The sequence below is a fragment of the Molothrus aeneus genome, chromosome 2 (assembly GCF_037042795.1).
Source record: "Molothrus aeneus isolate 106 chromosome 2, BPBGC_Maene_1.0, whole genome shotgun sequence".
In the NCBI taxonomy this organism is placed as follows: domain Eukaryota; kingdom Metazoa; phylum Chordata; class Aves; order Passeriformes; family Icteridae; genus Molothrus; species Molothrus aeneus.
This window is the reverse complement of record NC_089647.1, coordinates 110801249-110818736: the sequence shown is the minus strand read 5'-3', so window position 1 is coordinate 110818736 and position 17488 is coordinate 110801249. Positions and strand designations below refer to the sequence as shown.

The 17488-nt window shown below is 39.7% G+C and overlaps 1 protein-coding gene across 5 annotated transcripts in view; it reads right to left on the bottom strand.

Moving 5' to 3' along the window:
- Positions 1 to 6018: 6018 nt before the first annotated feature.
- KDM6A (lysine demethylase 6A) overlaps positions 6019 to 17488 on the bottom strand; it is a 151743-nt gene continuing 140273 nt past the window's right edge. For 4 of the 5 annotated variants that reach the window (XM_066545509.1, XM_066545511.1, XM_066545510.1 and 1 more), the window contains 5 exons: positions 16702 to 16889; positions 15418 to 15559; positions 9808 to 9934; positions 8717 to 8887; positions 6019 to 6472 (listed from right to left, as the gene is read on the bottom strand). In XM_066545509.1, coding sequence (XP_066401606.1) covers positions 6443 to 6472; positions 8717 to 8887; positions 9808 to 9934; positions 15418 to 15559; positions 16702 to 16889 — 658 coding nt within the window. In that variant the 3' untranslated portion in view covers positions 6019 to 6442. Of the gene's footprint in view, positions 6473 to 7619; positions 8888 to 9807; positions 9935 to 15417; positions 15560 to 16701; positions 16890 to 17488 lie in introns of those variants that run through there. The other variant, XM_066545508.1, reaches the window with a different exon arrangement.

Here is a 17488-nt window from a genome sequence, read left to right as displayed (position 1 = left end):
CTGTGACTGGCTCCCAGTTGTTGTCCTTGGATTTCATCACAGCCCAAATGAGGCTGCTCCTGGAGGATCACTTACCCTCCAGTAGCCAACGTTCACTCCTACCTGAGGACCACTTTGGAACCTAAATAGGTTCCAATGAGTACCTTAGGAACCACTTTGGTTCCTAAATAGGACATTTTTGCACCTTGCTTGCAGGCAGGTGATCAAACCCTGTTTGCACCCACTGCCCACCTCTCAGCCTTCTCCAGGTGCCACAAAAATCCTTCAAGTTGCTGCTGAGGAGGCCAGCCTGTGGGACAGCCCACTGGCAGTGATGTTCTGGGGGAACAAAACAACCCCAAACCCCTAAATTTTATATATGTTAAAATTGAACAGATTAAAGCTCCAGCAGCATCCAGGACATGAGCTGCATGCTGCACTCAGCATATGGCATATTGACAGCTGCAGCTGACTGACCACTGCCACAAGAAAAAGACCAATTTCCTCAAAGGACTGCTCAGTTTCCCACTGATTTGGTGATGAAAAGAACAGAGGAGGAAAGGGGTGAAAACATCCTTGATGCCTGTTCATTTTCTCTGTGCCCACAAGGCTGAACTAAATGATAGCCCAGCCATGTCATGCACACATCTTAGGCTACTTCTTCACTCAATCTTCTCTTGTGGTGTCCCTTCCTGACTCTTTCAACGATTTTAATTTTTTGCATGTACTTGGAGCCAACTCTCTCCTGCCACGTTTCAGTGCTCCCATGGACTCTGGCAATGGCTGAGTTGTTTGGGTGTGACTCCTTCAAGAATCTTCCAGCTCAGTGCATTAAAGGAGTCAGTGCTTTTAGCCCATTTGTTTAACCATTAGCCCATCCATTAACCCTTGCCTGGGATTTTGCTACTTTTAAATTGCTCTGTCCTAAGCTTGAGAATATCTTCTATGAGGAAAAAAATAAAAGGTAGGATGTCATTTGAGAGCAGTGTTCCATCCTAATAAAAAGCAGAGTGTGCTCTTCTGTGAGACTGTGAGAGAGGAACCACTGCCTGTCAGGAGCTTGGGGGCAGGACAGGAGGGAGGCAGCCCTGTGGCAGGGCTGGAATAATTTCCTCTCTTATGCCAGCTGACCCAGTTTCTCCCTGCTCCTCCTTCCTCCTGGTGCCCAACCCAATGGGCACCAATTGATAAATGATAAATCCATGATAAATCCATTTATAATGGATGATAAATGATAAATCCATTTTCATGTCCCCTAACTGCGGTGCATGCCCACAGCCCCACTGTTCCCCAGGGAGGGGCAGCAGTAATTGCATTTTAACCCTTTAACAAGGTCCTGGCAGCAGGAACTGCAGTAAAACACTGACACTGCTGCCCTAGGGGGGCTGGGAGCTGAGCCCTCCCTGCTGCTGCCACAGTGAGGTGCCTCTTCTCATCTTCCAACCCTTCAGTGTTTTTATGACATCCCAAAATAAATACGGATAAGGGCACCTCACCCCTCACCTCTACAACCCATCCTCGCTCCCTTTATCCCACTGCAATGGGAGAGGCCAGCAGTGCTCCTCCTGGGCACAGCAGCTGACAGGACAGCTCTTCCCTGCTGTGGTGACAGGGGCCAGCTCCTGCAGGGCTCAGGATGGTCCCTGTGCTCCTGTCCAGACACACAGCTGTGCTGCACCCCCTCCCCATGTCCCTGTCACCACAGGGGCTCTGCCCGGCACTGCTCTCCCTCTCCTCCGTTTTCAGCTTTGCATGGAGTTTCCAGCACCAACAAGGAAATGTCATGTTCCACCTCCCCCAAATGTCTTGCTCTCCCCTCTTTGGAGGAATGCCTTTGTTTTCCTGCAATGAGGCTGCCCTGTGCCCTCCCCTGCATTGCTGCCTTGCTGGCAGCCTCATCCCTGGCACCCTGTGCTCTCCTCCACGGGGCCCTCGGGCAGCAGCCCTGCACTGAGCTCACCTGGGGCTGAGCTTCAGCTTCATTCTGTGCTTGAACTTGTGTGGGCACCACCTGCACCCCTCCTCCCTCCACTCAGCACCAGTGCAATGGGAACAGGCAGCACTGGTTGGCTTTGACCTGTCCCTGAGTAAATCCTCACACTCACCAGCCTTGTCTCCGTGCACTCTCAGCTGGAGGGATTCCTCTGCCTGTTCCCACAATGGCTACAGCAGCCATAGAAGATCACAGAATCATATTTAGACTCAACCATAGACTTTAGAGCTCATCTAGTCCCAACACCCAGCCATAGGCAGGGACACCTCCCACCAGACCAGGTTCCTCAAGGTTTTTATCCAACCTGGCCTTGAACACTGCCAGGGATGGAGCATTCAGAGCTTCTCTGGGCAACCTGTCCCAGGGCCTCACCACCCTCACACATAAGAATTTCTCCCTAATATCTGAGTTAAATTTCCTCTTTTTCAATTTGTAAGCAATCCCCCATTTTCTGTCACTACAGTTTCTAGCAGAAAAGTTCCTTTCCAGCTTCTCTGTAGCCCCTTCAGACTCTGGAAGGTGCTCTGAGCTCCCCACACAACCTTCTCTTCTCCAGGACGAACAGCCCCAATTCCCCAGCCTGTCTCCATAGGGGGTGTGGTGTGCTCCAGTCCTTGTCAACTTCAGAGCCCTTCTCTGAACCTGCTCCAACAGTTCCATGGCTTTCCTATGGACAAGTCCACCTTACATGAAGCTTTCCTCCCACACTCATCTGCTGCTCCCATCATGGCTCTGCTCTGGTTCCACACAAAATGGTTCTGACCTAACTAAGCTCAGGTTTAAACACCCTCCTCCCTCCTAACCCCAGCACTAAGTACCACGTTTGAAACCCTTCCCAGGATCAGGGCAGTAACCAAGGATGAGTACCCTCTTCCCTGTGGTCTTGGCTGAACCCCTGCATCTTCCTTCTCTTTATTAACCAACAAATGTATTTGTGGCCAGGAAATTCCTAGCTGTGAAATCCCCAAGCCTTGCCCACCTTTGACCCAAGAATCAGCTCAGCTTAGCCAAACTGTGCTCATTTAAGCAAAGCATCATCACTTTAATGCTACTTGGAAAGTCCTTCTTCCACATGGCAAGGCACAGATTCAGGGTACTTTGTCTTTAGGATCAACAAGTTCTCTGCCACACAAATTCAGGAAGTTTTGGGATTTCCTGTCAGTAGAGACTTCTCACTTTCTGGTGATTTTTATCTAAATACTTCGTATATAGATATCAACATCACTACTTCTAAACTGTAACCACTGGTAGGACTTCTCCAAAAAAGCAAAGATTAACTGCTCCCAAATTATGTATCCAGAGGAAAGCTTTAAAATCAAATGCTGTTGAATATATTTATGGAAGGACTTAATTAAGCTCAGAAACACACAATTATTTATTTCCTCATTTAAGGATCCCTATTTGTCAAGCTCCTCAAGGACAGTTCTCAGATCCACAGCTCAGCAGCAAATGTTGCTCTTACTTTCTAATTCCTTCTAATCTGTAATTCAACTTTATACTATTTTTTTAAACACCTATTTTTATCTCTGGTTTTATCCATCTCCTAACAGAATCACTTTTGTCTCAGCCTGTAACTTAATGAAAATTCTTGCAACAAACACCACGTCTTTGGCCGTTTTCACCTTAAATCTGCCTGCTACTACAATAAGTAGCTACAAGCAGATCAAAATCACTTGCAGTAGGGCTCAGCTGTGGAGCTTAAGGGCCCCAAGATTCCTTGGAAAGTTCAGCTCCAGACTCCAGCCTCCCCCCACCCTGCCCAACTCCTGATGCTTGGAAACACCCAGAGATTACAAATGCCTCACTTGGCATCGTGTGCTTCATAACTGAAGAAGCAGAAAGTGCTTCTTAAGAAGTACAACTGACGAAATATTAACTTGTGCTTTTTTAATAAGGTGAAACAAAAGCATTCTAAATCATAGCAGCTTATAGATCCAAACTGTCCATTGCTTGGGAGCAGAGTGGGATTAAGAAGTGTGGAAACTGCAAAATATTAAAGCCCTGCAGCAATTCAAATTCATGACAACCCTTCCCACAGCATGAGGAATGCTGCCTGATGCTCTACTCATTTGGTCTACTTGCTCATTGGCAAAATATGAATATTCTTCCTTGGTAATGCCATATCCTCTTTTCCAAAGGGGAGGAAAGGTACAAAGCCCTTCTGATTAGCACACGGTAGCTCTTTTCCTAATTAGCAATGTTCTTTTATAGCACTGAGAAATGAGGACCTTCTGTTTACCATTAGTTGAGGTAAGTGTATCTTGCTTTTATTTGGGTTTAAGACTACTTTAAAGGAGTAGCTTTTCAGTTGCAGCATGGTTTGTCAAGATTACAATATTTATGACTGCGTAAAATACATAAGTAAAAAAAAAAAAAATATGATTTGTAGAGTTTGTTATCAAGAGCTGAGACTTACACCTTTACAGCACTGCAAATACTGGTTTCCTAACTGCTAGTTGATAATTTTGCTGGCAAGAACATTTCATTATGCTTTTCTTTAATCTCTACACCCTTTTGTCCAACTAGTGAGAACTAGCAAGAAAGTCAGCTCTACCTGTGGTTAAACTGTTGTAACAGCATTAGATAAACTGTGCTGATTCTTCATTAAAACACCCTTCAGTTTGAAGCTACAACATAAGAGGCGATTCTTTTTGTTCAGAAGGAACTATCTGCATGCTCTGTGCCTGGAACACTTCACATTGATTACAAAAAATTTAACAATGCAACCACTAACATACCCCACTAATGAGAAATTATGAGAAAGTGTTCGATGCAGAACCTTCTGCATCAGTCAACTCTGATCGATAAGGAAGCTATCAATTTTGAAATTTAGATTTAATGCATTTTCAAGAAGCTAATGAGAAAGGAGCAACTTAAAATAAATACCATCATTAAAACTGCAAACTGTTACAATGATATATTATAAACTTGTCCTAAATAAACCTAGTGCTTCGAAAATTTACCAGTGAATTTGTATTACAAAATATGTGAAAATACAATAGAATACCACAAAACAACGTCCTTTTTTTGGGGTCAACAATGACGCCAAGATGATTCAGTCTTAACTTTTAAAATTGTTAATAGAACATATTGTAATATATAAGTTGCAATTTGGTTGAAATCTAGAGAACATCCCCACCAAAACTCAATCTTCTTCATTCCTCCTCTAAAACTAGTGCCAAACTTCCTGTCAAAGTTGGTATTTTCTTGAAGAGCTTTAAAATTTAGCCGTTACTTATTTTCTACTACTACATTTTGGCAGCAACTATTTATTGGTCTGTTATTGCAAAAAGTGCAATTTAACAATAAACCAGTCTGAAGGTCATTCTATGTCTTGAGGATACATACCATATATTTCTTTAAAAATAATCATACTTTTGTAAGCAATACTTTACAGTAGACACCTCAAATCTACCATAGATGTAAAACTTAAAACGAGAAAAATTTAGTCTCTAAATCTTTATACACATATTTATATTCGAGTTTCTATATATATTATATATATACACAAGCACAAGAGTATATATAAAATATATATAATCAGATTCAAAAAGAACAAAAACTGGGCACTGTACATAAAATCTTTTTAAAACTCAAACAATAGAAAAACTTTAAACATTAAACAATTTTAATAAAAGTTTCTGTACAATGCTAAGCAGTTTTATTTACATATAGAAAATGTAATAGGAGTAGTGTTTGAAATTACAGAACTCCTTAAAATTTCAATGGCAGGTAATCTGGAAAAAATAACAGCATTCCATTCACAAATATTTTCAAGCAATAAATATGTATTTATAAATAGTGTAAATTTACATCAAGATTAGAAACAAAAATCACAAATCTGAAGTTTATTCCTTAGTCTATGTGCAACCCATTTATCTTTGTGACTTGGCTGTTAATTGTTTTAAATTTTATTTAGGAACCAAAAGTGTAACCGTCATGGTTTCAAAACAAGACAGAAAAACATAAAAGCAGTAAAAAATTTATATCACCTAACTCTTCACATTAAAAAAAAAAAAAAAAAAAGAAAAAAAAAAGTTGCCCAAAGAAAGACTTAAAATTTCTAACTACCTTACAAAGAAATGACCAGCTAAGCTAGTACTTTTTCCAAGGGAAATTCTGAAGGGGGAAAAATGGATGAAACCAACTCATCAGCCCAGAAACAGAGAAATACAAAAGAGGTGGTCTTCAAGTCAGTAGTCTGTATAATGTTGCCAGTTTTGTCAGATATATACAAAACATGGAATTATTTTTTTGAAGTACAGCTGGATGAGCTTTATTTGTTTTGAGTTCTGGAGTAGGAGGCAGTGCTCTCTCCTGTCCAGTTGGTTGACACTCCGCACTTGGAAGGTTGCATAGACACAGCTTTCAGCCAGCAGCCTTACGGGATAGCTACAAAAATCAGTGGTGCAGAACTGGGTCACTTCCTGAATATCAGAAAAGTTTTCATTTAATGTCCATGAAAAAATGTCAAGATGAGGAGGATGGCAATGGAGGAGCCTGAAAGAGAAAACATTAAATTACCTTTTCTACAAGGGTGCAAAACTCTGTGTTTAACTAAGACCTGCACAAACGTAACCATGAGAGTTTAAAAGTCACACACACACACACTATTCTTTTTACACTTCAGGACACTTTAGAGAGAACAGTGGCATTTTTTTTTTCCACCTTACTCAAATACAACATGTATTTTATGAACACTCTGCATTAGGATTTTGCCTGTACTGCAGACTGGAGTATTCTGTGGGGATGTCTGTGTTAATATGATGTGAGCAGCCCCAAGTCCCACTGTGGCAGCAAAGGGCTCCATGTGCCTCAGTATAGATATATCTTTATACAATCTAAAACAGGGATTCTCAACCTGTTTACCAATGGGGAGATGGTCCATTTGTGGCTCTCCAAAGTCTTTGTGGGCTTCATTTTCCCTCCTCCCCTCTACCTGAGCAGTAACATACCCCCCTGAGGTTAAGGTATCTGTGGAAGGGGTCTCAGATTCTCTGACATGGGGACCAAGTGCCTCAAGAATGAAGTGAGGTGTCTTGTTCCTGCCAGCTGCCAGGAGGTCCAGAAAATGACCTAAATGCTTCCCAGTATTGCACTTTGTGGCATTCCATCAAAGTACTGAGTCTCTGATGGCATTTCCTCCTCTTTTCCTGCTCATCTGTGGAACCCCTTCAAAAAGCTCCTCACAGTTGTTAAAGACACTTTAGATCATACTAGAGAACCTAGCTACGGAACTGTAACACTGGCTCATCCCCCTGTTTGCTCCTGGTGCTTTACCCCAGTCTCTCTTTGGCATAATTCACCTTTGCCAGTTGAGATTATCTTCATCCTGTGACTTACAACAAACCTTAACTCTCCTCCTACATCAGACAGATGTCACTTCTGGGCTATGACTCTTCCCAATTGAGTGTGTATCCCCTTTGAAAGAAATGAATGGCACAGCAACTTCATACAAGAACAATTATCAGTGTCCTTAGCCTTAAGTTTTGGTGGGGGAAGGAGCTACTCACAGGTTGAGAACCCTTGTTCTAGGGGCAGTATCATCACTGTTACCTATATATTGTATAAGCACAGACAACAAAACACCCCTCCCTCCCTCTCATCTCCATACAGAAACATTCTTCCCCATTTCCACTCAACTGGATGAAGTATCTGAGAACAGGTGTTTATTTATATATTTTTCTATAACAGATCATCACTTTGAAATTGCAGCATTTCACAGACTATAATGACAGTGGACCTTCTAGAAGCATGAACTGAAGTTTAACCAATCCAGGCTCTGTGGGACTAATGAAGAGAATTAAATTCAGAGGACATGGTCCCACACTCTGGCCAGCCTCTGCTGATGAACCTTGAGGCCTTAATTCAGAAGGTCACAACTTGGCATGCTACCAACACATGAAAAAACTAAACACACATTTTCTGCAGCACCTGGAAATAAATCAAAAGGCACAGCCCTTACTGGGCTGTCATATTAAACCCAACATGAAATTCCCATAACACTTAGTCCAATGTTTGTCTCCTTTGACAGAAAGCCAAGCCTTATCAATACATCCAGCATCACTTTCATTGTGGTTACAAAAAAAGCCATCTTTGCCTGGAACAATGAAACCTGGGTGAAATGTTAGGACAGTTGCGCTGACGCAGTTCAAAGCAGGAGGCTGCCATATATAGCACAGAGCTACAATGGCAAAGAGGCTTTTTGCTTTAAATTGAAATGCAAAGGAGGCCCCAAGCCAAGAGACAGAACTGTTTGAGAGCATCCACTTGCTAAGCAGAAGGACAGTGCTGATTTGGGAGGGGATGGGTGGGGAAGGGGAAGGAAGGGTCTGAGTGCATAGGATGCTCTGCTGCTATACTGACTTCATACCACAACCAATGTATTAGAGATGCTCTTGAACCTGGTGCTAGTTTCTCCAAGCTTCACTGTCCTGATTCTTCCCATCTCCATCTGATCCAGTTATGGTCTTCAGGTGATCTCTATTGGATTTTTAAAGCCACAACTTTATGAATTGTAACATCATACTTTTCCTGAAAACTCAGTGGTTATGTTCTGCAGTAAGTTACTGTAGTATTTGACACAATTCTGACTCTTCAGGTTTTGTTCTGCAAATATCACACACAACCCAAACCTCCATTTGAATCAGAGAGTCCGTGGTACTCGTACAAGGGAGCACCAAGACAGTCTACAACTGCTTTACAAATAATGTATTTATGCACCCACTTATTAATTTGACTTACTAATGTAAATTGATCATAGACTTGCATCAAGTCCTCCATTTTGTACTGTTCTAGCACCACAAAGTTTTCCAGGTTCGTGCTTATCTTTCGTGCACAGTCTTGGCAATGTACAACATAGGTCTTTCGAGAGTTGCTCTCACTAGTGACAAAAAGCAGATCAAAGACTTCCACCTATTAGACAAGAAACAGAAAGCCAAGCGTTACAATTTCATTTTTTAAAAAGTTAAAACCATGAGAATGGCGTTTTCTTCAAGATTTACAAGCTTACCCTGTGCATGCAAAGAGAAAAATTAGATTTTTTCAGGGAAAATCCATTCTCCTAAGGCTTGGGCAGAGAAGTGAAGCAGTGTAAAACCACTAATATTACACTTAGGGTGTCTGCATGAACAGCACCATGGGAAAGCTTTGGGTCAATATTGACAAAGCAGGATTCATCTGCTGAATAGTAAGGTGAGGATTTCAAAAAATTATACTTATTTTTCCTTTTTACTGTCTGCTAAAGAAGTTTGTTTTTTCCTTACTACTGAGCCACATGCTCATCCTGCCCAAGAAGCTCTGTCAGAGGATAACTAGAAATGTATTTTCAGGGGGTAGGAAAATGTTATTTTCTTTTAAACTTCATGAAAATTATTATCTTATACTTTGAAGCAACTATTAACAGTAAGTAGAATGAAAAAATGCAGCAAAAAGGGATGTCCTGCAGAAAAAAAGGACTTAAGTTCTCTCTCTTCTGGGTGTGTTGGTGACTTCTGAAAGGAAGACCAATGTACCTTTAAAATGAAGCTCAGCAGATCAAATTTTATGCAGGAAGGGACAACAACATTTTATAATAACTGAAAATTGAAAATCGACCCAGTGAAAAACAATATTGTGGAAGTGCTGTGGGAGAGCCTTCAGCAAAATACAGCCCATGTCCAGAAAAACATCTGGATGAGCTCCTGGAAGGCACCACTGCACCACACAGATGTGCTTACAGCACAGAGCAGATGCTGCATCTTAGAAGCAAACTTTAAACATCATCAACAACAAAAGACAGGGCAAAATTTAAATAAATATTACAAGAGTAGATGACCCAAAACATTTTCACTGACCTCACAAATGCTACAGTAATGAGCTGGCTCATCCTTTGCTCGTCCATGCCAGACAATCTCCTTTCCTGCAGCAATCAGAGCTTCCCTCAGTGTCTGACACTGTTTGAGAGTTCTTAACAGGCAGTACCTGCAAGCAAAAGCAGTTGTGTGTTCAGGTCAACATTCAACTGGACAGCAGAACTCAAGAAGGCTTCAGCTTTTTCCAAGACCATGCACTTGGAGCTTCCTCTTCCTCTGGGACTGCAGAAACAGCTGCCTAGAAAGAATCACTGGACCCATGGCTTGGGGAAAAGTCAGACCTTGTGCTTCTGGACCTCTTTCAGGACTGCCCCTTGCCCTGCAAACAGGCTGTACCTTTCATTTTTGACTGAAATACATGAATGCTCTTTTAAGCACAACAGAACAATGTGTTTTCAAAAGCAATCCACATATTTTATTTTGAACTATAACTTTGTCAGCAAAAAGTTAGCTTGAACTGCCAAGTTCAGCACAGCTGTTTACATTTTGTGTGACTATAGCCTGATCCAAAGGACTCTTTTAACATCCTAAAACTCCTGTTGCTTTCTCAGCACTATTAAAACTTTATTTTCCCAAGTCTTCTGAAACCCCAAGTTCTGTCAGGAATCACTTTACACACAGTGGGAATAGAATCTATGAACATGTATCTTCTCCCATGAAAAAGGACAGGTTGGTATTATGAAAAAAAAATTGACAAAAAAATAATTCTAGCACTGATTTTATGAATGAAGAGAATAACTGTTCAAATGTCAAATTAAAACCCACAATTTCCTGTCATACCCCCTGAAAAGGCAAAAAAAAAAAAACCTGAATAATTTTATATCACAATTTTATACAGTTCTTGTCCTTACAAGAAAATGCAACTTTTTTTCTAGCATTTTATGAACTATGTATGTTCTTCAAAAAAACCCTGACAAAATAGGTCGCCAAATTTCTAAATTACAATGTTATTTACAATCATTTTAGCTCTCAGCTACTCTATTTATTTGAGCTGCAGCCTTTGCAGGCTTCAATTTTCTCCTCCACAGGGTGGTTATGTTACATGCTCATTAGAAGCAGAAGAAAGACTGAAAAAAATTAAGGGTAAAAACAAACACTGGACAGAAAATGAAGTGCTCAAGACTTCTATCAATTGTTTTCAACTTGAACCTTCTCCCATTAGAGCCTGAAACATGCATTCTCTATTTTAAAAAACACCACATTTCTTTCATGTGTTTCCAAGTAGTTAATAAAATCCCAGGGTTCTGAAATACTCTCCTCTTGTTTTACACTCATACTGTTCATCTTCACTAAAAACAGTGGCTTCACTATGGCTTCACTAACACCCTCACTGTAAGGATAACACAAAACTGAAAGTGTTCCCTGTTAAACATCTCATTTTCATGTACCCAATTCCAAGAAAATTATGCAGCTCCTTAAGCTGTAACTCCTTCAACACTTTTGAAGTTTGATGTGAATGTGAGTTATGATGTTAAGGCCAACCACAGGTGATAGATTAAATACTAATTCGTTCAACTGTTGGGTTATTGTGCTCCTGACAAGCTCAGTAATTTTGGAAAAGCATTCATTTATGCAATACAGCCTGATTATTTAAAATAAACTTAAAAGCTACCATTCTTCTTTTCTGCTGTTACCTGGAAAAGTCTTTGGGCATTCCCAAGAGCAACTGCAAGCACAACTGCACATCTGCCACCATTGTTCCTCACTCCTGACTTCTAAAGACTTTTCAAAGTGTTATTATGTTCAAAGTGTTTTCTATTGCTACAGTTATGAACAAAAACCTGCCCAGAATGAACCCACTTACAACACTGCTCCAATGCTTGCCAAATTCACAAACAAAGCAGAAAACAATAGATTGAAGGTGAACTCCCCCCTCCTTGGATAAAATTCAGGTCTCAGTAATGAAACTTGAAAATGTAAATGTAAAATAACTATTTCATGCATTTAAATATGAGAGAAAGGATACAAACTATCACTGTGAATATGCAGCACAATTTCCTGAAGTTTGGGAAGCCTTAAGAAAGCCAAAAAGGTTCCTAGCAAAGTGACAGTGTGCAAGTTCAATGGGGTCAGCTTTTAGTACTGCAGGCCAGTTTTTATTCTGGCACAGTGAGAATTCAATTGAAGAAAATCTAGACCATCCCCCTCTCAAAGTCTTTGCAGGTATGGCATAAAGATATGAGTAAATCATGTCCAGTCAAATTCAAATATTCAAGAGAAGAGAATTAAAAATGGACATAATCCTGATTTATTTGAGAAGAGCAGTGATAAAGCCATTTAAATACTTAGATATTCAGTAAAACTTCTCAAAAGTGTGGAGACCATCCCAATGGCAATGCAGAACTGATCTCTTGTACCTTCCAGTAATACATCTTCCTTGATACTGAAAAGTATTTTACCTAACTTCATGATTTTGTGCAAAATAATTTCTCCCATGTCATGTTCTTTTACATTTCTGAAACTATTTCTGTAATAGAACTTAGTATTTCAGTTACTTTGGAATTAATTTTTTAAGCTTTTATAACTATGCTCATTCTACCGCTAAAATTCTTCTCTTCCTCAGATGCATTTGTAAAAGTCCTTCTGGCTCCCATCTAAGAGGTTTGCAGTTAATTTTTCTTTTTATGAGGGCTGTCCTCCCTCAGCCAAGTTTTAAATAATTTTTTTCTGCTCAGTTCCTGCTCACACTTCTACTGTTAAAACCAAATCTTTAAGAAACATCTCATGAGAAAGTTTCAGGTTTTGCCCTTTGACTTTTATCTTGCAAGACAGCACTGAACTGCACATTAACTAAAAATATAATGAGGCATCAGATTTCTTCCAAAAGCAAAGTTTCCTTCTATTACTTTTCCTCTTTTGCTACTCCATTTGCTACTCCATTTCTTTTCATCACTAACCTGGTTCCCAATATTTACATCTATGCTCAAATTTTAGTTTATTGACTCTGCAGTGGTTACTTTCACACAACCCACTAAGATATATTTATATTTATCTTTCAAATTAAATTAGAAGCTACTTTTTATTATTTTCCAAGAGCTAATCTTTTGTACCTAAGAAGTCCCAGAGAGAGAATTTAAAACCACCTTAACACTTTATGTATCTTTGACATGCAATTTTTGACAGACCTGTGCTCAGCAAAATATGACAGCTGTGTCACTCATTTTTATTTCCTGATGACAATGAAGTCAGCTATCCAAGATGAAATTCAACCAGCTCTATCAAAAATTACTATTTTTTCCAGCATTTTTATACATATGCATACACTCCCATACACATAACTCACAAATGTCTCTGTTTTGTACACAGAAAATCCAGCTGCTGTGGACAACAGCCACGATCCCAGATGGCTTTTCCTGCAGACAAGGAGCCCAGAGCCCACAGGAAAATTATGCAACTGCTTCCCTCTCTTAAGGAAATTCATGAAGGTTTCTGCATTTCCAGTGTGTTTACAAAGCCAAGGTCAGACACAGGCTGTGCTGATACTGATTTCTAGGAACTGTTTTTCCAGAACTACAGGAGAGACCACAACAAAAAAGTTATCTCAGGCTGCTACTGGACATTACAGACCAGTGCTAATCATCCCCTCTTTTTCCCCTCTGCAGCCACAGCAGGAACTTGAGTTTTGGCTGACAACTAACCTGGATGGGGGAGGCTAAATCCAACTAAACTGGAAATTATTTCAGTAAGCTGGAAAAAGCGAATGCACATGCACACCCAAAATTTCTATCTGCTCCTTAGCATCTCTGTTTCTTTGTAATGTACACTAAAGTTCGAGTCTCTTGCTGGAAAAAGCTGGGCTGCTGTCAGCCAGCAAGACAACAGCAAATTACCATTTTGTCCTCTGTGTTTCTCCATAACCTTTTAAGCAATTCTCTTGGAGAAGGATGCTGTGCTCAGTCACATTCTTCTCCTTTTAAACCCAAAACCATGGCAAATGCAAAATTCCAAGTGGCCAAAATACCAAAATCGTATTTTTTAAGAACATTCCAGAACTGCTTTAAGCCTTACAATACATGTCTGCTGGGCTTTGTATATATTTTATATAAATAAAGATAAAAGTGAAGCTTGTGATTTGGTATTTTTAAATGGACGTTTTGGCTTTCTCCCTCCCACACTCTCCTGCATTTTCCCCTGTTTCTCATTTCTAACTACTCAATTTCTCTTCTCCTTTTTATGACAGCTGGCATTAGGAATATGAGCACTAATTGTTTAATTGAAGGGGCAGGACTGCCAGGCCTTCAGCAAATACTTGATTTACCCTGAGTATCAGTTCCTAGATTTTAGAAAAGTATTCACACACAAATGCTACCCTATAATCAAGCTTTAGAGTTAGTACAAATCTCCCTGTTGTCAACTTCCAACATTCTCAGTTCTTACAAATTTAACATTTCCCCAATGCCACCATTCTGCAACAGATGTTCAAGCCTAAATTAAATTTCTGCTGTAAAAAGATGTCGCACTCAGATGTCACCTAAAAATCCCACTGGGGGTAAAAAAGACACACTTCTTCTTTGCCCTTTTTTCTCACAAATTAATTCACCCATTTTTTTAAAGCCCATTTCAAGGCAAATAATAAAAAGATATAATGCTTGTTGATCCAGTATGTTGGTAAGATTAAGAAGGGTTCAGAAGTGCTTTGGTAGAGACTCAGGCAAAGCAGAGTGTGCTGCTACCAGAGGATTCTCATGATGAGTAATATGCTTTGGAATTCATTCCCCCACTTTAAGACAAACCTATGTTACATTCTGAAATGTTCATTCAGTCCCCAACCTCAGTATGGTGCTGCAATATGATTTACATTTCTTGAAGTTGCACCCTTTGAAGAAAATCACTACAGATGCTTGAAGCCTGGAATATTCCTGCATTTTCGAATGTGCATATGAGAAAAGCCACTAAACTCAGTTATCATTTTACAGATCAATCAATTCATTGTTAAGAGCAAAGGGAAGGAGGCTCTCAAGTTCCTACTTGAGATAAAGATCTAAAAGATTTATACTGGATCTCCAAATGACAACATGAGTACACTAACTACACGTTCCAGAAATGCAGAATTTGACTTTGCTGTAAAAATGACTATATATTCCAATTCTAATATTTGAGTTGATGACTTGATTTTCCTATTTCTGATGATATATACTAAACAGCTGCTGTGATCAAAGCAATTTTTCTGTAAATTGTTGAATTAAGTCTATGGCACATTTAACTTTAAAAAGTTACTTAGATGATTCTAAAGCTATGCCACAATAACATCATATAAAACATAATAAAATTAGGGATACAAATATTGTATTGGGGATAAATATTAGGGATATAAATATTGTGCTTGAAATTATATAAATATAAATATATAATATTGATATAATATATAAATATACATTTATATAATTTTATTATATATATTAATGTATAACATTTTATATAAATATAAAATTAGGGATATAAACATTGTGTTTGAAAAACAGAATCTAAAGCAATTTTGGTTTGGTTCCTGGGAAGAGAAAAGCCTTGCAAAGAACTATTTACAAATCAACCACTGGTTTATGTGTGAAGAGGAAAAGGGCACAGTAAATCTTCAAATCAACAAAAACTTACTTTATCATTTCGAAAAGCTTTGGATCTGAGACCTTGATATTCCGAGCCATATTCCATGAGAGGTGAACCATGGGCACTATGGACTTCACGCTCTGCAGCTTATTCCACTCGTACCGTTCCACTGCCAGCTTGTACTGACAGGCTGCACAAACACACACAACAGCAGCCATCAGTCAGGGGAGGAACAATTGTCAACCCAGATCACTCTGTTTAGATTAGTAATTTATATCTCTAACAGCTAAACTTCATTCACAATGAGCCATTCATTCCAACTGCGTTTCCATTCTTTGAAATGTCTTAAGAAGTGTATTTATGATGCTGAGAGAACTCACAATGCCACAGCAGCAACAAATACCTGCGCAGACAAGTTACTGGCAAGTGTTTGATTTCTTTGCTGAACATGGAGCAGGTATTTCAAAAATGGTAAATTAGAAAATTTTAAAATATTCCAGATTAAAAAAAATCCAGGTTTGAAATGTCTGCATCTCACTCTATTCACAATTTATCATGATTCTACACTGCTATGGTATGTAATCTCTTCTTGAGAGGAGAAATGAGTCAGACTTTTTCATTAAGCAGCCTACTCATGCCACCCTTCTTTTAAAAATGCTTTACAAAATTTACTGTGACTGAACATGAGAGGTCTCTCAGTCAATCACACAATCCTAGAGATGCACTCTTTATTGCACCATATAAAGACATATTTTAAACTACTTAGGAAAACAGAAGTTTTTTTGGAAGTACATTCTCTTCAAACACTTGACAGACTCTTGTTTTAGCACTGGAATTTCCTTCCACACTCACAGATAAAAATCCTTCCAAGACCAAACTGAAGAATTCTAGAGCAGTAGGTCTGAGAAACCTGATGTTCCTTATGAAATAAATTTTACAGCTGTTTGCATTTCCTGATGCTCTCACCAAAGAGCTATTAGGTACCCACTCTCCCACCAATATTAGAGGACTAGTCCTTAAGTTTATATGAAATCCACAGTGCAGTTTGCTGCTTAGAACAAATCTGGGAGAAAAAGAAATGGCCTAAGAAGACAGTACATAAATTAATATACACATTTTACTCCATTCAAAGCATGAGTGCCAAGGCTGCATTCTTGCTGCTTTCTCTTCCTCTTACAATGGAATTCTTTAAAGCATATTTTAAAAATACAACACATTGGGTTTTTTTCATCTAGTAAAGCATGGCAAATGAGTAATAATTGGCAGGTTCTGTGCCATGTGAAGTATAATATTACCTCCACAGAGCTCAGCACAGGCACTGCTCACACATACCTGTGAGAGGGCCAACGTTCCATGCAATGTTGTTGCACCAGCCAATAGCCTGAACCCAGTGAACAGTGCCAGCATTTATCCACACCAAATCCCCTGGTCTTTGAATAAATCTATAAACTGGGACATTGGCTTCATACAAATCTTCCAAATTTGGCCACCAAGATCCCATTAGGAAATTCATATTGTTCCTGAAACAAGAGGAAAGATAAAGTCTTCAGCATTTCCCAGTGGATGTGTAAGTGGCAGACACTTCCCTAAAACTACCTGTGAAGAATGACCATCACCATGGATGTGCTCAGTGACCCACAAACAGTACCCAAAAGGAAAGTGTCACCTGTAAAATTTCTGATCATAATTCCACATTTCACATCCTGCAATACATTAGAACACCTTCCCATCCACCTGCCCATGTGAAGTCAGTTTATAGCTTCCAGTTAAGTTCTATTTTCCTTTAAGTTTCCCAGTATTTCATTGATGCTGAGGCAGACCAACCCTTGGTCAGATCCAGTGTGGCACTGGTGGCCAATGCTGCTTTTTCCATCACTGCCTGACCTCCTGGACAGACCACAGTAGCTCCCAAGGATGTTTTCTGTTCTGAACATGTACTCACACTGCCTGTGTGTGCATGTGCAGCCTGCCCACACAACAAGCAACATTTTAACTGTGATCCATGGGTCTTTCAGCCAAGAAATGCTGACCCTCCTGAGCAGCATGGAAAAACACCTCTATATGGATTTCTTAACTATGAAGTCTCCCCCGATGGTTAGGCAAAATCCACACTCCTCTC